This window comes from Embiotoca jacksoni, unplaced genomic scaffold, assembly GCF_022577435.1.
Source record: "Embiotoca jacksoni isolate LCO1_2020_lvr unplaced genomic scaffold, fEmbJac1.0.p SCAF_35, whole genome shotgun sequence".
Taxonomy (NCBI): domain Eukaryota; kingdom Metazoa; phylum Chordata; class Actinopteri; family Embiotocidae; genus Embiotoca; species Embiotoca jacksoni.
Window position 1 is genome coordinate 1,004,067 of NW_027185387.1, and position 21,407 is coordinate 1,025,473.

A 21,407-nucleotide genomic window follows, 5' to 3' on the forward strand; every position below is an offset into this window, starting at 1 on the left:
GCTGCCTGGAGGGAAATACTGTGATTTGCTGTGAGATATTTCATCTTAAATGATTTAAAGTCCAGCTGAAACAACATCAACTGTTATGGATGAAAAATCTGAAAACAAAATATCATTTTTCACCGTTGAACAGAAGGCTGTTTATACAATTCAAATACATAGAAGAAAAAAAAAACAATGATGAGAACTATCGCTGCAGTTTCTGCTCAGCAAAAACAAACAGCTGTTTATCAGATTCCCTCTAAAGAAAAAAAAAAAAAAAAAAAAAAAAAAAAAAAACAGACTGCATTGGCTTGATCACAGTTCATATTGTCATCATTATTTATGTGTTTCTTTTTTCTTTTGTGATTGTGTGTAATCGATTGTGTGTTCTGGACTTTCGACAGACGATTGACTGTAACAGTGTGTGTCTGTCCGAGCTGGAGTTTACATCAGATTTCTGCTTGAAGATAACAAACTCCACAGACTGCACGGTAAGCAACACACACACACACACACACATTCACACTCGTACATACTAATGATGAATATTTGATGAGCATGTCATGTTACATGGTGCAACGATCTCAAATGCAAAAAAAAAAATGTAAAGAAAAAGTATTATTAAGATAATTCTTGTCTTTCTAATAAGTTTCCCAGGTGAGTTTTTCTTTAATTCTGATTGGTCCGAGTGTTAAAAATGCAGGACTACGCAAAGAGAAAAGACCTTAAACAAGTTTGCACGTCGACTGGTAGCACCTGTCATTTATCAGAGGTGATGTGTGAAAGGAACGAGGCAGCACAAACAGAGGAGACATCAGTCAGCACAGGTCGATGGATAATGTTTCTGAATTTGAGAGGATGTCTGTCAGTTGGATATTTAATAGAGTTTCAAATTGAATCATAGGTATATGAGGCTAATGTGACTGACTGACTGACACGTCATACGACATAGTGAATGTCCACAGCCTGCCGTTCCCGTCACTCATTTTAGGGTTTTTTTCTTCGCCTATTTTATAAGAGTTATTATGTTGGAGTCTTTCAGTCTTGTAACTGATTGTCAACCGTGTCAGTCGGTGATGAATTGAATAAGTTTCAAATATGACGACCGTTTGTGAAGATACTTGTGAGAAAAGTTAGCGAAAAGCTTCTCTCCCGGATGTCAACAACTTTGGTCGTGCTGCGTCGGTTTGCTTTTTCGCTTCGATTTGAGAAAGAAAAAAAAGTTTGAATCGATGAAACCATAGACTAAATATAAAAAAAAAATCCTCAGGTCTGAAAAGTGAAACCAACTTGCCGTCTTAACTTGCAATACCAGCGACGGCCACTGAGGGTTCTCCACCAAAAAAAACATCTGGCGTCAAAGACTACCATTCGAAGAAAACATCAAATTCTCTCAGGAAATACAAAGTGAATTCATTTTGTCCACAAGTCAATAATTCATCATTATCTAAATTGACTCCTTCTGATCAATGTTGAGGTGCTCCTTCTGAAAATATGTTCATATTTAATTAGATATTAGGCTTCAGAGGGAGCTTTGTTTGGGGGCGGGGGGGGAGGCGGTGCCTTGCTTTGATTGACACACCTTGGATGCAGTCAGGTTGTCGCTGTAAGTGGGCGGGGATAGTGTTTCCCCTAGCTCCGCCCTCTCGTCCAAATATGGTCACTTCTGGTGCCGAGAAACCAAGATGGTGAAAGCCAAAATGACAGATTCCAGGCTTCAAAACGGCAGTTCAGAAACTCAATGGGTGACGTCACGGTGGGTTGCCACTAATTGGTGGTCTTTAATTATCGAGTTCGTGCTGTCGAATTCATAAACTCGTGTTCTCAAATTCATAAATTTGCACGCAAAAGTAACGGAACAAGATAATCCAACCTCGTTCACCGGCAACACTCATACCATGTTCATGTACGTCTTTCCAGCTTCGAAATGTAACTTTATTAAACCATTTGGCTCCTTTAGTTTTGAAAATAAATGCCGATCACTGGGACAAAAAGACAAAAGTAATAGTCCTGTGAGACGTGACTCATCTGAACCTTTGAGTTTGCAACGTGTAGGTCAGCTTGACCAACAGCTGTGTGTGTCCTCCGTGAGGGTCAACCGCAGCCAGCAAAGCGTGGAGGGTGGTTTATGAGTCTTATTTTGTGAGAAGCTGGCAGCCACCGTCATCCCCTCCGCCCCCCCCCACCTCCCCATCCCAGTCGTCCCAACCCACTTCACTTGAACCCTCCTCCAGTGTCTGAGCCACATTTCTCTTTGCAATAGCAAAAAGCAGCCTGCGTACAGCCGGAGCCGTGTCACTACCGCGGGTAGTGAAGCAGCTCGGTGTGTTGTGTGCTGCAGTATCACTGCACTGTCTGGTGTATCGGTTTAATGGCTAATCAATAGGTGGTTATTATAGTGGCCCGGGCTCCCTGGGTGTAAGGGCCGGCCGATTTAATGGGATCTGTAAAACATCCTCTCATTTCTCCCGTCTCCTCCGCTCTGTAATTGAAAACATCCAGTTTTCTATTTCCAGCACGTAAGTCCGGTCGTGTTCGGGGTCGTCCGTAACAAAACGGATGATGGGAATCATATCGTACAGAGATGTCATTTTTCAGTTGAATTTTTTGTTTTTGTTTCCAGTGGGTGCCACTTTTGTTTTTATTTCTCAGATGTCTTTAGAAAAAGCACGTGTGTCTTTGTATGTCGTGTGAAAGGTTTATCACTCACTCAAGCTGTCGGGACTCGTTTTATTTGGGTGCTGCCGGCCTTTCTGAAAGCAGGTATCCTTGTGCGCAAGGTATCACTTCTTGAGCACATTAGCCTGCTTTGTCCCCACGGATTTATAGATCGAGTATTGCCCCCCATCACCACCATCCCCCCACCCCCACCCACCCACCCACCGCAGGAGTTACTGGCATGTTACCATAAAGATACTGATCTGCAGTCAGTATTGGCCGCAGCTCTTCGATAGCAGTTAGGACGAGTGTGTGTGAAGGGTAAACTGCTCCTGGACCAGTGCTTGCGGAGGACTCGGTGAGAGCGAGCGGCTGCTGCTGCTCCTCCCGTTCCCGTGATGGAGCGCCTGCTTTTGTTCTCCTGTCGACAGTCCATTCATCAGCTCAGCCTGCCTAACCTTGCATTAAATGAACAGCACAACCCCTGCGTCTGTGCCGTTCACACACACAAGACAAGTCCACTCAGTCTTGCTTTTTCTTTTTTTCTTTTCCTCCCTCTCACATGTCCCATGCTCTGCGGCTCACATACATTTTTTTTCTCCGCATTTGCAAACCTGCAATCCGCTTTCTGCGCAGCACATGCGCTAGAACTTCCATTAAAACTCTGATTTATTTGCCATCTATATCTTTTTTTTTTGTTGTTGTTTTTTTTTTTTTTTTTTTTTTTTTTAGCCCTTGCAGTCATGATCCATTCACCTGAACTGTAGAATAAGTAGCGAACTGCCTCGTTCTCCTTCCTGGAGAAAGGGCTGGGAAATGATGTATGCCGATGGCGTAGCAGGAGAGAATAAGTTTCTGCCCGTAATTAATTCTAACACCACTGTCTCACCGCTGCTGACGTAGCTACTGTAGCGCTACACACAGAGAGAGAGGGAGGGAGGGAGGGAAATAAAAAAAAAAATTTAAAAAAAAAAGATCTCACTATCCATCTCGAACCTGCTTTCCATCAAATTTAAATTGTGTGAGTTGTGGCCTTCCCGACTGACAGGGCGGGCACTCGTCAACTTCCAAGGACGATTCTCAGCACATTAAGACGGGAATTGTTCATGGAAAAAAAATCCGCTCTGGACGAGGCGTCGGAGCGTCGCGTTCAGAGCGTCAGCTGACCGACAACAAGAACTGCTTCGGCAGGCTATTTCCAGTCGACTTGCCAGCGAATGTTCAACACACTGATTTATGCCAACGGCTGAGAAGATAAAGTAGCAGTCCGCCAAATTTTACACACAAAAGTCTATTTCCAGGTCTCGGGCAGTACTGCACATACTATTATTTTCTGAATTGCGCTATAGATTTAATTGTTTTTTTCTTTTGCATTTTTGTAACCGTTTGAGATTTGGGAAACAAAAGACCTTCTAAAAAAAAAATGTTAAAAAAGGACATCAAATGGGAAAAGAAGCTTTGACAACCTTCAACTTTCTCCAAAAACTTTTTAATGCAACAGAAATCTCAAAAACTCAAAACAAAGTGCCCAAAGGCTGCAGTCCACTTTTTTTCTTCATCGTTTGTGGCCGTTTCGAAATTGTCATTTTATTTTTGTGGTTTTGGAAAACTAACAGATGCCGACCGCCTTGTGCTGCTCGTTAACTTTTGTCCAAGTATCCAAAAATAAATGGAAGATAGTCTCATTTCTGTTTGGTTAAAGTGACACACGAAGCAAAGTGTTTGGCAAAACTTGACCAAAAAAAAACTGGGATTTCCCTCTTAAGTTGTGTGAGTGTTATTGTAACGCCACATGCGTACATATTTGATCTCCTGACCAAAGCCTAGCGAGGCGGCTAACCGTAGTGCGTCCTGCACAGCTTGACCTCTGACCTTCTCTGACTCGTCCTGTACGTTTGTTTGTCTGAGAGGCATCGTGAGTGAGGTACAGCACCGCCCCGGGGCTGATTCATACTCCGGCAGCAGTTGGGCGGTATAGGTGGACGAGGTGTGTGTGTGTGTGTTTGAGGGGTGAATTCACACCATCTTGCTCGTGAGGTGGTCGTGCTTGAAGCCTCCACGCCTGGATAAACCCCATCAAAAGCGCATTAGCCCTCTATTTTCCCATTCCCCTCCTTCTACCTCAGCTCCCCTCCCTTTTCCTCCCCTTAGCCCACCCCCCCCACCACCTCCGTACCACCCCCACCCCCCCCCCCTCCCACCACCATCGTATAATAGTATCTGGCCGGGCCACGCGGCTCGCTGACACATAGCCGGGCGAAAGGGGAGCGATGATGAATTGCTCCCTGTTGGTGTTATCCACGATGATAATTATTAATTCCACCCCCACCCCACCCCTCCACACACACACACACACACACACACACACACATACACGCACGCACACACACACACACACACCCCCCACACCCGGCTCCTCTCGGAGAACGGGGGAAGGGGGGGGGGGGGCAGAGAGCTTCTGTGTTGCAGAGCCTCCTCCGTGGGGCCGTCAGGAAGCCCACTGCCATCACTTATCACCGACAGAGCCGGGGCCCGAGGCTAAACGCTGATGAAAATGAAAGGCGCTCATTCTGATTCGTCCTGTTTTCCTGTGTGTGTGTGTGTGTGTGTGTGTGTGTGTGTGTGTGTGTGTGTGTCTCTCGCTCTGCTTTAAATTCACCCTTTCTTTTCCTTCCCCTTCTCTCTCTCTCTGTTTCTCTCACTTCCTTTCTTCCCCCATGTGGGTGGGATACAAAAGCCTTAATCTGTCGTGGACTTACATAAATTCTCAGATATGACATAATTTACTGTTTTGTTTCGGTCTCAGCTCGAGCCGGGTGCCGAACGTTGATACTTTTTATAGCTCTGACCAAATTTGCTTGAGTACTATCTCACATTTGAAAAATACCTTGTCGAACGGTACCAAATTTAGATACCTTGGGGTTCACCCACACTAAATGTTTTCATTTTAAAACGCATAACTTCTGCCGCGTTAACACGGGAGTAAATCTCATCTGCGTCAGAGAGCTGCAGCGTTTCCTACGTCGGCTCGCCGCGTCACTCCGTTTCAACTTGGATAAATCTGACGTCGAACGTACAACACCTTATTTCACTACTTATAAACATATTTTTTGGCCACCCATCTGTCCGAGTTGCGCTGCTCCACAGGAAAAGATCTCGGTGTGCGGCCGCCTAGGTTGGATCTACCAACAGCCTCCGTGTGAGGCGTTTAGGGAACATCGGTAAATTGTGGCATCTTAACAATACAGCTGTGAAATGCGGCTCCCGAAAATAATCTGGGTTTCCCTCTTCCTTCTGTAAACTAACTAACCCCGAGGTGTAATGTCATTTTCTTTTTTCTTAAAGTGGGTTTAATAAAACTTTTCAGGAGCCGGTATCGAAGTCGAGGCATCGTTACCTTCACCGGTACCCAAATTTCTTTAACGTAACCGAGCACCAGACTCCACTCAGTGTCGGTCTCGTTAACCTTCCTTCCAGCAAACAGCAAGCTCTTTTCAGCGTATAAGCTAAAAATATTTTTAAACAGTTGGCAAAGATATCTGGTGAAGAATGTGTAACGTTTAAGAGGTAAAGAGCCAGACTGTTTTCACATTAGTCGGTGGAGACCAAAACTGAGCTACAAGAATATTTCCTCTCCTACTTAAATTCATCAGGAGGACAGAAACAACACACAACACAAATTATTTCTTCGTCTACAGTAAAGATCACATAATAATAATGATAATAATAATGATAAACTTTATTTGTATAGCACCTTTCATACAGGAAATGCAGCTCAGTGCTTTACAGCAATAAAATGACATGCAGTGTTTCACAGAACATAAGATACAGAACAGAACATACAAAAATATAGAAAAGAAATGAGATGCATGAGAACAGATCAAATTAAACGCATGTAGAGTTAAAATATAAAATAACCAATATGCATTTTAACTTTTCATCAAACAGTGTTTGAGAGATTGAGCAAACAGACTGTAATTAGTCATAAGTTGGGATACTTTTTCCTGATATGTTTCTTGTCAAAAGCAGATGGTTTCAGATGAATATAAACTCAAACTTCTTTTCCTGTTTTCAGCCTCCGTCTGGAGTTCAAGTTTGAATTCCCTTTTTACTTTTTTATCGGTTGTTGTAAAAGCTCTCATTAAGTCCTTTCAGGGCGCCCGGAGAGGTTTGATAAACTTTCTTCCCTCGGCTCAGTTGAAATCGTTTTCAAGCCTCTGATTTGATAGACTCGGTGGAGTTCACGTCGGGTGTGAGTCTTCAAGGTCTTTATCCGGACACTCTCACGTCTCCTGTGTTTAATCTACAATGCGGTGAAACTCCTTTATTTTATTTTTTTTTTTCTTTCTTTCTTTCAAATGTGATTTTAATGAGGTGTCGAGTTTTTTTTTTGTATTTGCCAGTTTTTCACTCCGTGGCCTAATTTTTAATTGCCCGTCTCGCTGCGGCGCGAAAGTTGCAACCGCGCCGAAATGACAATCAATCTCGCTTACGAGGCGTTGTCATCGGCGAAGGCGTTGTCATCAGCGAAGTCGTTGTGACGACGATCTCTGCCTCTCCGTCTGAGAGAGGTGAATCCGCTCTGCCTGACGAGTAATTACAGCTAATTTCCTAATTACCTGAGCACCGAGCTTCTCTGTAGCGTTCATTAAAGGCTGTAATTGCGTTGGGTTGACATGCTCTTTTATCCACTTTGTTTTTTTGTGTTTTTTTGGGGGGCAGTTTAGCTGTGAGCTCGCCGTGCTGCCCCCGCCTGTCTCAGTCAATAAAGGTTGATTGAAGCCTTGATGGGTGTGTGTGTGTGTGTGTGGGGGGGGGGGGGGGGGTAGAGGTGGGAGGAGGGGGTGTATTGAACACGGCGTCTGACGGCACCGTGATTGTCTAAAAAAAAATAAAAAAAATAAATAGCTCTCCTTTAAATTATTTAACTACAATTTGGGAGAGTTTTTACAGAAGCTGTGAACAGATGGTGTTGTATTTTGCTTCTCCGAGAGCTACAAAACCAATAAAAACCCTGTAAAAAAAAAAAAAAAAAGAAAGAGAAACCTCCTCCCCGGCGTTTACAGTATCTTGCAGCCAACTTCTCTCTCCTGCTTCGGTTTTCCCTGCTTTCCTCCCATCTGTTCTCCTGTCTTTACAGCTTTCTTTCCTCCCTTTCTGTCTCCCCATTTTTGCTCTCTTCTGTCTCTTCTGTCCCTCTTCTCTCTCGCATTGATTCAGCTCTTCTTTGTCTCAGAGAGCTGGCCTCCAAGTTGTCAGCTGCGTCAGGATTAAAAGCTATTAGTTCTGCATCATTGCCACTACAAGTGTGCTCCCGAGATTGATAGAGTGGCTCTGTTCCTCCAGTGGGGGCAGAAATGGGAGGAAAACAAGCCTTGGGGGGGGGGGGGGGGGGGGTATACGAGGTGGGGGGTATACCTCACATATCTGACAAACAGTCACCCAAAGGCGCGTCGGCCTTGGACTTTCCCCCTCGGATTTTATTTTAGACGTATGAATTGGTTTTTCGCTCAATCGTGTTTATAGCTGAAAATCCTGACCAGCAGAGAGCACACGTTAAAAGGAAAATCTATCTTTTTCTTTTGCTAAATGAAAAGAAGAAAAGAAGTCTTGACATTTCAGGTCACATCTACAACCTTAAAAAAAAAAAAAAGCCTTAAAGAAGCTTCAGACTGTTGAGGTCTTTCTTGTTTGGTGTCCATAAACTCTTATCGACGTAACAATAGATTCCTTGGAAACAGGGATTTTTCTTATAGTTGTCTAATTTCCTTTCCCATGGTGGACATTATTCAGATAAACATATTCCTCTTCAGTTGTACCAAAGCCACATTATTGTTTATTTCCCTTTAAGTGTCTCTCTGCTGAGTATTTCTTTCACATCTCTGCAACGCCGTCGCCGAAATAGCCACCTTTGGTAATTTCATGTAGCAAGCTGTTTTTTTTTTTTTTCTTTTCTTTTTTATCTATTGTCAGCAAAATTGCCTGAATGTTGTTGGCGGCTGCCTCATAATTTATTTCTTTTGTCCGGTGACAAGTCTCAGATGAGGTGAGAGGGAGCAGGTCGGACGTGTTGTTGACTCAGCCTGAATGTGAAGCCGAGTTGTGTTGTTTTTTTTTTTTAAGAAGGAGCCGGGTTGGAGAAAATAAAAGTGCAGTTCGTGTCGATGTCGTCTGTATCTGTAACAGGGCGGCTAAATGGTTGTTCAGACCACACGCACACGCTCACAGTCATACGGTGAGCATGGCGAGCAAAATCATGAAAGGCGACACTCAAGCGGCAGCAAACAGTGATGTCACACGTCGGCTCGGGAGCGGTCGTCGTGAAGCCTCGAGTTCGGATTTTGGCCGGCGCCATCTTGCTCGTTCGGAGCGGTTTGAAGCAGGAAGTGACCGTATTTGGGCGAGCTGTGGGGGGAGCGAGCGGAGGATCGGACTCGATCTGATTGGAAACCCAACGGTACTACGTCCCGCCTACCTGTAACGGAAACCTGACTGCGCCACAGGCCTGTCAATCAAACAGACACGCCCCCAAAAAACACCTTTTTGAGTCTTATTTTCGAATTAATGACGAGATGGACCGCAAGAAAAATAATAAGAAGGAGCGACTTTAGCTAACAACACCGAGATAACTGGTGGGAAAAATGTATGGACTTTGAATTTCATGAGAGAAGTTGAATGGGAGTCTATGGAGCCGGATGGTTTTTGGAGCCGACCTCTGGTGGCACTCGGTGGTATTGCAGCTTAATGCACTTCCGCATCCGGCCTCATTTTTCAGACCCAACAGCTTCGTCCACTTTTATAAACGGTCTACGGTAACATCACATAGAAGAAGTACTGTAAAAACAACTGAAAATATTTGAACGGTAAATTTAGCTGCCTTGTTCCTCAAACACAGCAGCTCTTTCTGCTTCACTTTGCTCATTAATATCTGGTGTGCCTCGAGCTTCTCTCGCACCTCCGCATGTCAGAGTTGCAGCGTAGTCAAACAAATCCAGGGGTTTATTGTCCTGTCACATTCTAACACCCGCCTCATATTTCATTGCAGGCAATTGTCGGCTACTTTGACATTTTCTTTGACAAAGGCTGCGGCAACAAGGTAAGCAGCAGCAGCAGCAACAACCGAGCCATTTAACGGAAACTCAATTATGTTCACGCTTTAGCGTGTTCCTCCTCCCCGAGGCGTTCGCTGGCAATCGACGGGCGTCCTAGCCGACTGCTGATACAAGCACTTACCCAGCGGAGCTGGCCAGTTGGAACAGCCGATGCCAAGCTCTGTGAGCAGCACAGACATGCCTTTTGATTGCACTTCCTGTTGTACCTGAGACTCGCGCTGAATGCTCGGGATGATCCAGTAAATTGCCAGATAATTCTGCAACAATTTAACGTGGAATTAACATTTTGCCTCATAAATACAGAACATTCAGGTGTCATTTTTCATACAGATTAAGCTGCAGATGAAAACGGATTGGCTGCGACATTGATTCATAGTTTTGTTTTAATATAAGTAGGACTTCTTCTTCACCTGCACATAGTTTTCCCTTCTTCTTTTAGGTTTGTATCTTTTAACTTTACAATTATTTGGTATTTCCTGTTACCGTAGCATACATACCTACATTCACTCAATGACATGAATGTGAGAAAACATTACTTAAATTAAGGCAATTAGCTTTCATTTTTTTGGTATTGAAAGAAAGTTAGTTTTTTTTTAAGAGTAGTAAAACTTTAAAGTGATTCGTAAATGGATTTTAAGACTTTTAGCATTCGAAAAGTTTTGTTTTTGCAAGAGGCCTGCAGGTGATACTGTAGCTCTTAAGAGAGAATAAGTGGTATTGATTGGTGTTTTTGATTATGTTCCTTTTGTCTTCGTATTATTGCACCAGGTGATGTTCTCCACGGGTCCTCAGGTCACAAAGACACACTGGAAACAGACTGTGTTCCTTCTGGAGAGGCCCGTGTCTGTCCAGGCAGGTCAGTAAGCACACAGATCGCCATCGCACGGCAGGGAAACACTGTAAAAAAAAAATAATTTTAAATTCAAATACACTACAGATGTTATCTTCGTATCGCCGGGCCACAAAGTGTTTCCGTTCGTGCTTTTTATTTAGCCGTGTGTTGTGTGTTTACTTTCTCTCGCGGGTCGTAGCAGGTAATCTGTCTGTGGTGGAGATGTAGTCAGGCTGGTTGACACCCGTTATCTGTCACCCGCGGCGACAGCGAGGGATCAAAACAAATCACATTCAGCCATCAGAGACAGCATGTAAAACTTCATCTGATAGCCGGGTGCAGGCGTCTGAATCATGACATGTTACAAGAGAAGCACTTTGTAACTGGCCAGTCAAATATTTATAGAATCGCTGCATCAGCAGATAAAACTACTGTTAGCGGGTGCAGCTCGCTGTGAGGCGTCGCCGTATAGAAATAACTTTCTGCAAGTCCAAACATAACAGAGCGTCCTGCATATCTACGCTTTTTGTGAAGTTTACCTCGCTGTTATTGTTCTACAGAGAAAATGTCAACAGATTATGCACATAATAAGCCAATTACTATATATTAATAAAAAAATAAACAAAATTCACTCACACTGAACATTATTAGAAGATATTTTGTGTTATGATAAAACATTTGTTTCTATTGGAATCGCATGCATTTATACGTCAGTGTTTAATAAGAAACAAAATCACAATGTACTCATAGAACTGCAGTTACGCCCAGTAACTACTATTAAAAATTTTTTTTGCATTCGTTTCATTTCAGCTGTGAGATTCGCTCGCGCATTTTTCCGTCACTGAAAGTCGCGCAGATTCGTTTGTTTCTCTGCTCTGCAGCGTGTTTCGTTTCACGAGGGGCGGAGCTTAGAGAGGCGTCGCTTTTCTTCACCCGTTTCGCTTTCGTGTCGTCGCGAATCGGTTCTTCTTCCGTTTATTGCAAAGAATATATGGACGCCGCTGCCTCGTGTGCGTCACAGCGTCTATTCCGGGGAGGACAACCTGCGAGCCTGGAATATTTAGATCTGTAAATATGAACGTTTTTGTTCAATAAATGCGGGACGGTCATGTAGAATAATTACTTTCCATTGTGCCCCGTCATTGCGCGCGTCGTGCGAATGGTCCCGTGGTTACGACCGCAGTAAGCTCTGGCCCTCTGCCCGCGTTATCATAATGGGAATCGCGGTTTGGTGTCTGTTGATGTGGTTATTGATGAGCCTCGGGACCGGCCGTCCGCTCGCTGACCGGTTATCAGATGGGAGCCAACTGTAATAAATGACCCGCGAGGGGGACGGAGGCGCTTGACGCCCGGCGGCCTTTCAGCCGCGCTCGGCTCCCGGGCCGTCCGGCCGGCAGCGTGCCACGGAGATAAGAACGGTCAAACCTCTGACGCTGCTCGAACGCTATCGTGAGCCCGGCGCTCCGCGGGGTCAGATAAAACACGTCGGAGACAGCGGACGGCGACAGGATGCTCACGCGGTACAGAAAGTAAGGAGCTGCACGACGACGCCTCGTAACGCGTCCACGTCTTTATTTCACTTTTCTTTCGCCTACGTGCGTTTGTGCACACGTTCATCTCGAAGCTGTTGGAGTTCAGCCGAACGTGTTTCCATCATTGTGTCCAGACAGCTCTCAGCACCGACATCAATATAAAAAGAAATGAGGGAAAGTCTGTCCGAGGAATGGAGTTCATCCATTCAGTAGAGAATCTATGACCAGCAGCACTGTGATGGATCAGCATCTTACTAAGAATGGTTGGTTTTCCCTCTGATTTGCCACCTTTATCTGTTTTCAAGTGTATTTTTTTTTCTGTAAGTATTCAACTTTACATTCATATTGGCTTTTTTTTTTTTTTTTTTTTTTTTTAAATTCAAGAAACTCAATTATTACCATGAAAGTTTGATTTAAAGTAACTTTTTCATCACCACCAGGCTGAAATTGTCCCTCGGTCCATGGCCAAATATTTGGAAACCCAAAGACAGGATATTCATGGTCCCCAATGGATGAATAAATCCCGTTTTTTGTGACCCCACTGAACACTTCTCCTGTGCCAACATCTAGTTCAAATTTTCCATTTGAACACAAAAAATATTAAAATCTCGTTTGCAGATTGCCATGATGTTTATTGAGCACATTCATGCTCCCAAGAAGATGAACCTTTCCCATTTTGGACGCTCCATTAGTGCCAACATTGAGGCCAAACCGTCAAATATCATTTTTGAAGAATATTGCATTTTCCTCCTTTGTTTGTGAAGTTTCCCTCCTGGTTCTCTGGTTTCCTCTGAAACTGTAAAGACATTCAGGTGAATGAAAACACTCGGTTGCCGGCAGGTTTAAATAGAAGTGTGAGTGCCCGACAGTGATTGGCTGCTCTTCTGTCTCAGTGTACCCAAGTCTTTCTCACAGGGCGCTGCTGTAAGATTCCTCCCCTGGCAACACTGGCCAAGATGGTATAAATAATAGATAAATGGATAGATTCACATTTTGCTAGTGTTTTATTTTTATTGTTTTTAAATCTGACTTTTACAGCCTCGTGATCTTCCTCTCGAGCTAACGCTTAGAAAACATGTGCACTGTGAAACTCTTTACTGCGAAGGGACGAATGATAGTTTGTCCCTTTGTGACATGTAATAACGACGGCTGCCTCTAGAGGCCACCATACCTCCGTGTGGAGACTTTAGTCTTTTTTTTTTTTTTTTTTAGATGTTAAAGATTCTTTCATTTCACACACTTTGTTCTCTCTTTCGTCGACTTTTTATAACACCAGGTCTGATTTTGCAGTCAGCGGAGCACGTCGTGGGGTAATTTGGAGGCGCGGCGACACGTTGGAGCATTAGTCAAGACGAGCACGATTGTAAACGCACACATGTTCAAAGTTATTTCAGTCGAGCTCAAATTGACATCAAGTCAGTGTGTGTGCGCGTGTGTGTGAACTGAACAGTAAGAGCAGAAAAAAAAAAAAGTTAAGAGGAAGAAGAAAAGGAAGGCGGGAGTGAGAAGCAGGTTATTGATGTGCTCGCTCCACCCCGGCACCCTAACGGTCCCCAGACTCCTCCAGGGGCCGTAAACCAGAAATGGAGTTTTTAACAGCGCTCACCGGCTGCCTGCGAGGCTCCTATGGTGTACTTTACAACACACACACACACACACACACACACACACCGAGACTGAAATACAAAAGGAGTTCTTGCATACTCCTATACTTAACTCCCTTCCGGCTATAAGAGTAAAACTTTCTAAAGTCACCTTGAAGATGACAAAAACTCAACAGCGGTCTTGTTTTTTTTTTGTTGTTTTCGGCCGTTGACTGAGAAGCTCCTTCAGCTCGGACCTTCAGCGTGAACGGCCGGCGGTTTGGTTTAATATTGTCTCCGGCTGCGGTGATTTATCGCGGCCCGAGACCGAATCTTCTTCGAGGTGTTTGTACGAGTGCAGCAGTAATTAACTCGGAGGCTTCTGCTGGGGAGGTGCTGGTGGACGAGAGAGAGAGAGAGAGAGAGAGAGAGGGAGAGGGGGAGAGAGAGAGAGGAAGGCAGGCAGCGGCCCGGAACAAAACATCCCTGCAAATCCTCCCGGCTGGCAGCGTAATAAATTAAACAGCGAATCATTTGTCATGCTCCGGTGTGTTTGTGTAGCTCGAGTATTGAAGAGGAGGGTCCCCGTTTCACACTTTTTACCTACTTAATGTTCGCCGGAGGAAAAGAGGTAACGTTTTTTTTTTATTTATGTATTTTTTTTTTTGTGAAAGGAAAAAAAAAGTCCCGTGATCGTCGACGCGGAGGCGGTCGCCCCGGTTACCTGCTCAGAGGGGTCGCTCGGAGCAAACGCAAAAAAAAAACAAAAAACAAAAAAAACGTGGGCGTGCATCACCGTCCGTGCTCTCATTGGTCGGTCAGTGTTCGTCGTTGTCCCTGCCCACTTTCGTGACCCCCCTCACGCCCCCGCCGCCTTCACCTGTCCCGGCTCCGTTTAAACCCCCACTTCACTCTCTCGTTTTAAACTCTGAAGGTCCTTGAGCTGTTGAAGGGAACAGCAGCATCCGAGCCGAGCCTCCCGAGTTCTTCAGGGATGAAACTCAACACATGGTCGCGATATGCAATTCATCAGCTCTGCTTTTTAGCTCTGCAGTCGACAGCGAAGGCCTGAGAGGTAGAAATACATTCAATAAAGGTGGATCGAAGCATGAGGGAGGATGTCAGACGGGGCGGGACCAAACCGTGGTTCTGAGCATCACTGTAAGTGTCACGTGAAGTCAGCTGATTTGGTTGGTCGTTTGTACGAGAGTAGTCACCAGTCACACCCGTTGGTTCGTAAACGGCCGTTATGAAGCCTCGAGTTCGAGAGACTCCTTGAATGGGAGTCTATGGAGGCTTTTTGGAGACCCACATTCTTCAGACCTCCAGTGGCCCTCGGTGGTATTGCAGCTAAAGCCACTTCCGCAGCGGCCCATATGGTGTACTTGCATACCAACACTCACTATTTTGAGTGCAGAAGTGCGTTCAAGCACAGAAACGTGCAGTGCGCTACGAGTACCAGGATGATGCTCTCAAAACGGTCCGATAAAGAAGTGCGAAACGTGAAACGGTCGCCATCTTGGCTACGTAGAGGAAAAGGGGGCGGGGCCAGCGACGTAAATAATTTTCAAATGAAGGCGTCTGAGGAAGCTGCAGCTGTCCCTGAGCACCGACACAAAGAATCAGCGGACACAAAAACACGTACTTTCCTGGGTAAAATAATTAAAGCTGCAGATATTTGGGCGGGTGATGCGTTCAAGTGCTCGCATGCAAGTGCAGTATTTGTTAGCGTACTAAGAGAGGTGTGTCATTTGAAACACACCTTCTCCGAGCTTCAGAGGGACTCGATGAGACTCTCGCTCTCCCGGCGTGGAGCTGCAGATGCCGTAGGAGTGCGAGCAAAACGGTTCGAATGTAAAGGACAACAGTTTAAATGAATCACTAACGCGAGCGGTTTATTTCCAGTGTAATTTCATGGAGGAAGGGTGCGTTCGGGCGCCTTCAGCGCGGCCTGCTCGTGCTTAATGACACTGGCATGTTGATGTACGACGTTGCAGCGAAAAAGCCGGACTCATTTCCACACATGGTTAAGTCTTCCTCTTGCCTTTCTGAGTGGCCGGTTTACCGAAAGGCACAGAAGGCCCCTCTTCCAACGGGGGGGGGGGGGGACGGGGACGGGGGGGAACGGGGGGGAGGTTGGATTGACTGATCGCGGCAGAGCTCCCGTAGTCGCAGCAGCAATTTAAACAGACGAGACACGACGGTCGTTTTGTAGACCTCGGTACTTTAATCCGAAACATGAGGGATTATCAGAGCAAGTTAACTGCAAAGTCTTTGGTCTAAAACCTCTTCCCCCCCCCCCCCCCCCCCCCCGTCAGTGTTGTTTTTAACGAAAGGTCAGCAAAGGTCAAGCAATTATTTCTTTTGGCATTCATCAGCCTTTTGCCAACTTGAGTTTGACTGCAGCGTCCCATGAGCACCAGGCTCTGTTGCTTTTACCAAAAACCGCCTCCGGGTGCAAAGCCGAGAATCCTTGTTTCAGTTCCTACAAGATAAGTCGAAGCAATCACAATGTGTTTTATTTCTATTTTTTGGGGAGGAGATTATTGTCTTTATGTCCGTCCAGAAATAGATAATCCTGCCTTAGCGCCCGTAGTCGAACCGAACTGAGCCCCACCCGGTACGAGGGTTAGCTCCAAGAAGAAGAAACATCATAACCACAGATTCTAGATCGGGGAACTCCGACCTTTTTCCCCAACATTTATTCACGTAGCTGAACTCCACCCACGCCAGCTGAATGAGCTTTGTTTATGTGACCAGCAACAAGTCCGTACTCGCTACCGGTTCCAGACACCCCCCCCCCCTCCCCCCCGTTCTAAAGGAATCTCTTCTTGTGTTTTGTGTTTCTTATCTGCGGTACTTATTCAGTTTGAGAAATCCCACCATCTCCGTCGCCAGGGTCGTCGCTAAGGGTCGGCCTACGCGCTGGGGTCGTAAACACTGCATACGTTACACAAGAGTCTACTGACGTGACTTACGGTTTTCCAGATGTTAGTCGTACCCCAGGCGTTGCCGTGGAAACGGAGATCGCACGAACAAAAAGTTTTATACTTTGAGAGCGAAATTGCCCCACAGTGTGAAAACGTTTAGATTACGTATTTTATTTAGTTGGTAACTTCTTTTTTTTTTTCCCAACATTTATTCACATGGATTATTTATTATTATTATTTATTCACACTGTGGAGATGTGATTTTTTTTTTTTTTTTTTTTTTTTTTTTTGTCCTGTCGGGATCCTGTCAGTCAGACACACACATGCCGCCCGTCCAACTTCACACACAGAGACACGGGGAACACAAACCAGGCGTGTGTGTGTGTTCGTGACCTTTTCTGTTCCGGTTGGGTTCTCTTGCCTCCACGTTGTCGACCACCGACCCAGTTCACTGAGCTGCTGATGGAGTCTTTTTAGTTCACTACTACGGGCTCCATCTTTTTCCAGCACATGGCAACACTTGCGTGTGTTTACTACTGTAAAAATCAAGACAACACAGTGTTGTTGTTGTTGTTTTTTGTTATATAGGAAAGGCAGGTCTATTAATCATCGGGACCTTAACTTTAATTCTCCAGTTTATTTTCTCCATCTGCTTTCAGCATTCATGATGTAATTTACTTTCTTCTGCTGATCTTGAAAAGTCCTCCATGCAGTCATTAAATCTTTTTAATGGGAGCTTTTTTTTTTTCTTTTTTTTTTTAAGCAGCATAAATCTGTACCACACCTTGAGTTACTTACCTCCGTTTGACCATTTTTAGCCCGAAAAAGTGTTTACATTTTTACGTTCTAATTTTGAGATGCTAATTCCTTCGAGGCAGATCACAGCCGGAGATCTTCCGGTGCCTCTGTCGCTCTTTCTAATTGATGGCGGGATGATTTTTTTTAGATGAACTGACAGAAAACTAATAAGAAGGAGCGACTTTAGCGAACAACACCGAAATAACTGGTGGAGACACGTTATTGACTTCGAATTTTATGTCTATGGAGCCAGAGGTTGTTTTTTTTTTAGACGGCCTCTAGTGGCACTCGGTGGTATTGCAGTTTTCATCATCATTTTTTTTAACCTGATATCTGTGTTCATTAATATTTTCTGCCATTCTTAAGATAATTTTTTTTATCAAAGTCTTTTAAATAATATTTGCGTGTGTTTCTTATTTGGTTACTTATTGGCTTTAAAAGCTCTACAGCGCTTTGTCACATTATTTTGTTTGTGCTTTAGTAAATTGTCTAAAGTTTCCTCCTCTGCTTTTTTTTTTTTCCCCCAACAGGAAGTAGTACAGCACCTCAGTAACAAAATTACTTCCTACTCCGGCGTCCGTATCTGAAATGCACTGTTGCATTTAGCGCTCGTTCATTTTGTTCCTCGCCGCTCTTTGCTTTTGTAAAAGCCCCCCCCCCCCACCCCACGGCGAGACGCTGTGGCCGCCTAACCCTCTCTGCAGTGGAGCGACGGACCCGGAGCGCGGCGCCAGCAGCCGACTTCGGTGGCAGCGGCGTTGGCATGGTAACGAGCGAGGGACGTGGCAGCAGCAGCGACGGCGGGGGCCGCTTCCGCCGGGAGAAAAAAGCGCCACAGTCAGCACTTTCTCGCCACGTCCTCCTCTAACCTTCCAGCGATGTTGGAGCGGGGGGCGGGTGGGGGTGGAGAGAGAGAGACGTGATGGAGGTTTTTTTTGTTTTTGTTTGTTTGTTTGTTTTTTTCTTGCGAGAGGGATGCTTGTTTGCCGTTTGGGTAAACATTCATTTACCTCCAGCAGTCAAACGTGAAGTTAATCAGAGTGATTACGCGTCATAATCAGCGGCGTCTTCTCCCGGCCTCCCGACCCGCTCGTGCGTTTGTGCTGTAAGACGTGCTTCCTGCTCGCTGCCATCTGGAGATCTCAGCCCTCCTGCATTCATTCACACACACACACACGCACACACACACGCACACACACACACACACACACACACACAGACACCATCCTGCTTATTAACATACATTAAATCACATCGCCTTCACACACATCATCATTTCTATAAGCGCCGGTGCGTCTCCGCTCGTACTGCAGAGGCCTGAGCTCAGCAGCTCTGTACCGCTGCAGGGCATCACCACGACGACGACGACGACTTCATTTTATTATGAACACGCTGACCGATGTCTGACTCAGGGAAACTGATTTCTGATTTTTTTAATTTTTTTTTTTTTATATATGTATTTTATCTTCTCCGTATCTGATATCAAATTAATACCAGTTTTACTTTCTGTGAGGGGAACAGACCCTTCGTTCTTTAAACAACCTGCAGGGAGAAATTCATGCTTCACAAATAGAAGTAGTCGCCAGTGCAGCAAAAAAAAAAGAAAAAAAGCAACAACGTCAAAGCTTTATTTCGGTTCTCGCCATGCGACTTGTTGACAGAAAGGAAAATGCAGAATAATGGGGGTTTCTCACCTTTGCCAGAGATGCTACCTGACTGGAATCCTTTCAGTCTTCAGTCTATTCTCTACAGGTCGTATTTCCAGACGGCATTTGCTTTTTGTTTTTTTGTTTTTGGACTTTTTCTATCTTTTCTTTTTTTTTAATCAATTCTTCATGTTTTTTTTCTGTTTGAATATTCGGTTAACGCTTCGTCGTCAAACTTCGGTGTCGGAATGAAGTTGAAATAATATTTAACAGCCTTTACAAGTTCTTGATGTTCGTTTGGCTGAAACAAACTCCTGCTCCTCAACATTTAGACTTGTGGCTACGACGAATGACCGTTGTCTGTATTGACGTCGATATTTCTGTCTCGTTGCCGTTTTCTTTAGGGGAGGAGCTTAAGGGAAAGATCACCGTGCGTAAACACAAGAGGGATCCTCGCTCGCTGTTGGTCACCTTCGAACTCCGGGACAGGAAGCTGACTTACGGCCTTCAGTAACCATCACATGGTACATCCAGCGAACTCAGCAAACTTTTTTTTTGTTGACCGTGTTGCAACATGTTGGAGTCGATACTTCGCGTTAGGATTCTCTCTTCATTGTAATAAAATAAAAATAATCTTCTATGAGATTTGCTCCTCGTGAATGTGTTTTATTGATAAGCACGTGGTAACATAACGAAATCTAAACTTCCCCTCCGGGGATCTCCGATTACTGTTTTAGTGGGAGGTGCACATTTACCACAATATGTTTACAGTCTGTACCTGCTGTTGAAATATAAGTTCCCCTTCACCTTTTGCACACTTTATTAAAGCTGGTATTTTCCCATCAGTTTACACCCAAAAGTGAAAACATAACTTTCGCAAAGTCTATTAAAAAAAATCAACCGTCTATTTAATTCAGTGCTTTGGCAGGAATTACAGCTCCGAGTCTTTTCAGGTAAGTTTCTCTACAAGCTTTGCACACCTGGGTTCGGGTTGGTTCTCAAAGCCACTGCTGCGTTTTCTTGGCTTTGTTCATTGCGTCACTGATCCTTCAGTTTCAGGTCTTTGCGCTCTGAAGCAGGTTTTCTTCAAGAATTTCCTCTTTGTTTGACTGCATTCATCCTTCCTCCAGTTCAGACCAGTCTTCTTGTCCTTGCACCCCAATTCCATGATGCCGCCACCGCCGTGCTCCACCATAGGGGATGGCGTTAGCAAGGTGACGAGCGGTACCTGTTTCTGATGGAGTTCTGCTTGGATGGTTGTCCTTCCTCCAGGTTCTCCAATCTCTGCAGAGGACTTCTTTGGGTTCTTCATCACTTGTCTGACCAAGTCTCTTCATACTCACTTTGGCCAAATGGAACCAACCTGGCGGTTCCAAACTTGCGTTGGTAAGACCTCCGAGCTCCTGGGAACACTCAAACCTTTAGAGGTGGTTTTATACCCTCGCCCTGATCTATTCCTCACCACAGTTTTATTGTGTAGGTCCACAGAGAGCTCCTTCAACGTCATGGTTTGGTTTTTTTTGTCCTGACATGTGAGTGTGAAGTCTGAGACCTTATTTACACAACTCTGGGCCTTTCTAAACTGTCCATTCAGACCCATTTGCATTCAAAGGACTCCAACCAGGTCCTCGTCACATCTCAATGATGGTAAAATCAAACGGGATGCAAATGACCGCAATTTTAGATTTCCATGCCCCCATCTATTTCCTACCACTTACTGGGTCACAATGTCCCTTTTCCCGGCAACACTTCCCAGTTCCTCCTGGCGGATCCTGAGATATTCCAGGGCCAGATGAGACACCTCATTTATCCAGCATGTCTTGGGTCTACCCCGGGGTCTCCTACCAATTGGAAATAACCAGAAAACCTCCAGCGGAAGGCGCCCAGGAGGAATCCTAATCTGATGCCCGATCCACCTCAAGTGGCACCTTTCGACGCAAAGGAGCAGCGTCTCTACTCCGAGCAATGTCAGAGCTTCTTCCACTATCTCTAAGGCTGTTAGGCTGAGGCGTAGAGATAGTGTAAGGAGAGATTTCAGCTTTTGATTTTAATAAACGTGCAAAGGAATGCTAGAAACGTGTTTTTATTCTGATATGGTTTATAGAGTCCAGAAAAGGCCTGACTTATCTTCTACAAGAAATAAGTGTTCCACACATGAAGGGATCTGAATACTTTGAGACTGCATTTGTAACCTCGATATCTGGACAACTTAAAAAAAATTTGTTTAGATGAGGATTTACCCTCAAATGTCCATGTAGCCGAGTGGTTCAGAACAATTTCTACATCCCCCCTTTTGCTCATGTTCCACTGCCGGATCAAAAATTTCCAGAAAAC

General features: G+C 44.9%; 1 protein-coding gene across 1 annotated transcript in view; it reads left to right on the top strand.

Moving 5' to 3' along the window:
- prmt3 (protein arginine methyltransferase 3) overlaps nt 1-19,718 on the top strand; it is a 50,796-nt gene extending 31,078 nt beyond the window's left edge. Inside the window, exons 13-16 of the mRNA XM_069165651.1 lie at nt 387-473; nt 9,686-9,736; nt 10,521-10,608; nt 19,478-19,718. Of these exons, the coding sequence (XP_069021752.1) occupies nt 387-473; nt 9,686-9,736; nt 10,521-10,608; nt 19,478-19,587 (336 nt within the window). The 3' untranslated portion in view covers nt 19,588-19,718. The remainder of the gene's footprint in view (nt 1-386; nt 474-9,685; nt 9,737-10,520; nt 10,609-19,477) is intronic.
- Nucleotides 19,719-21,407: the final 1,689 nt, after the last annotated feature.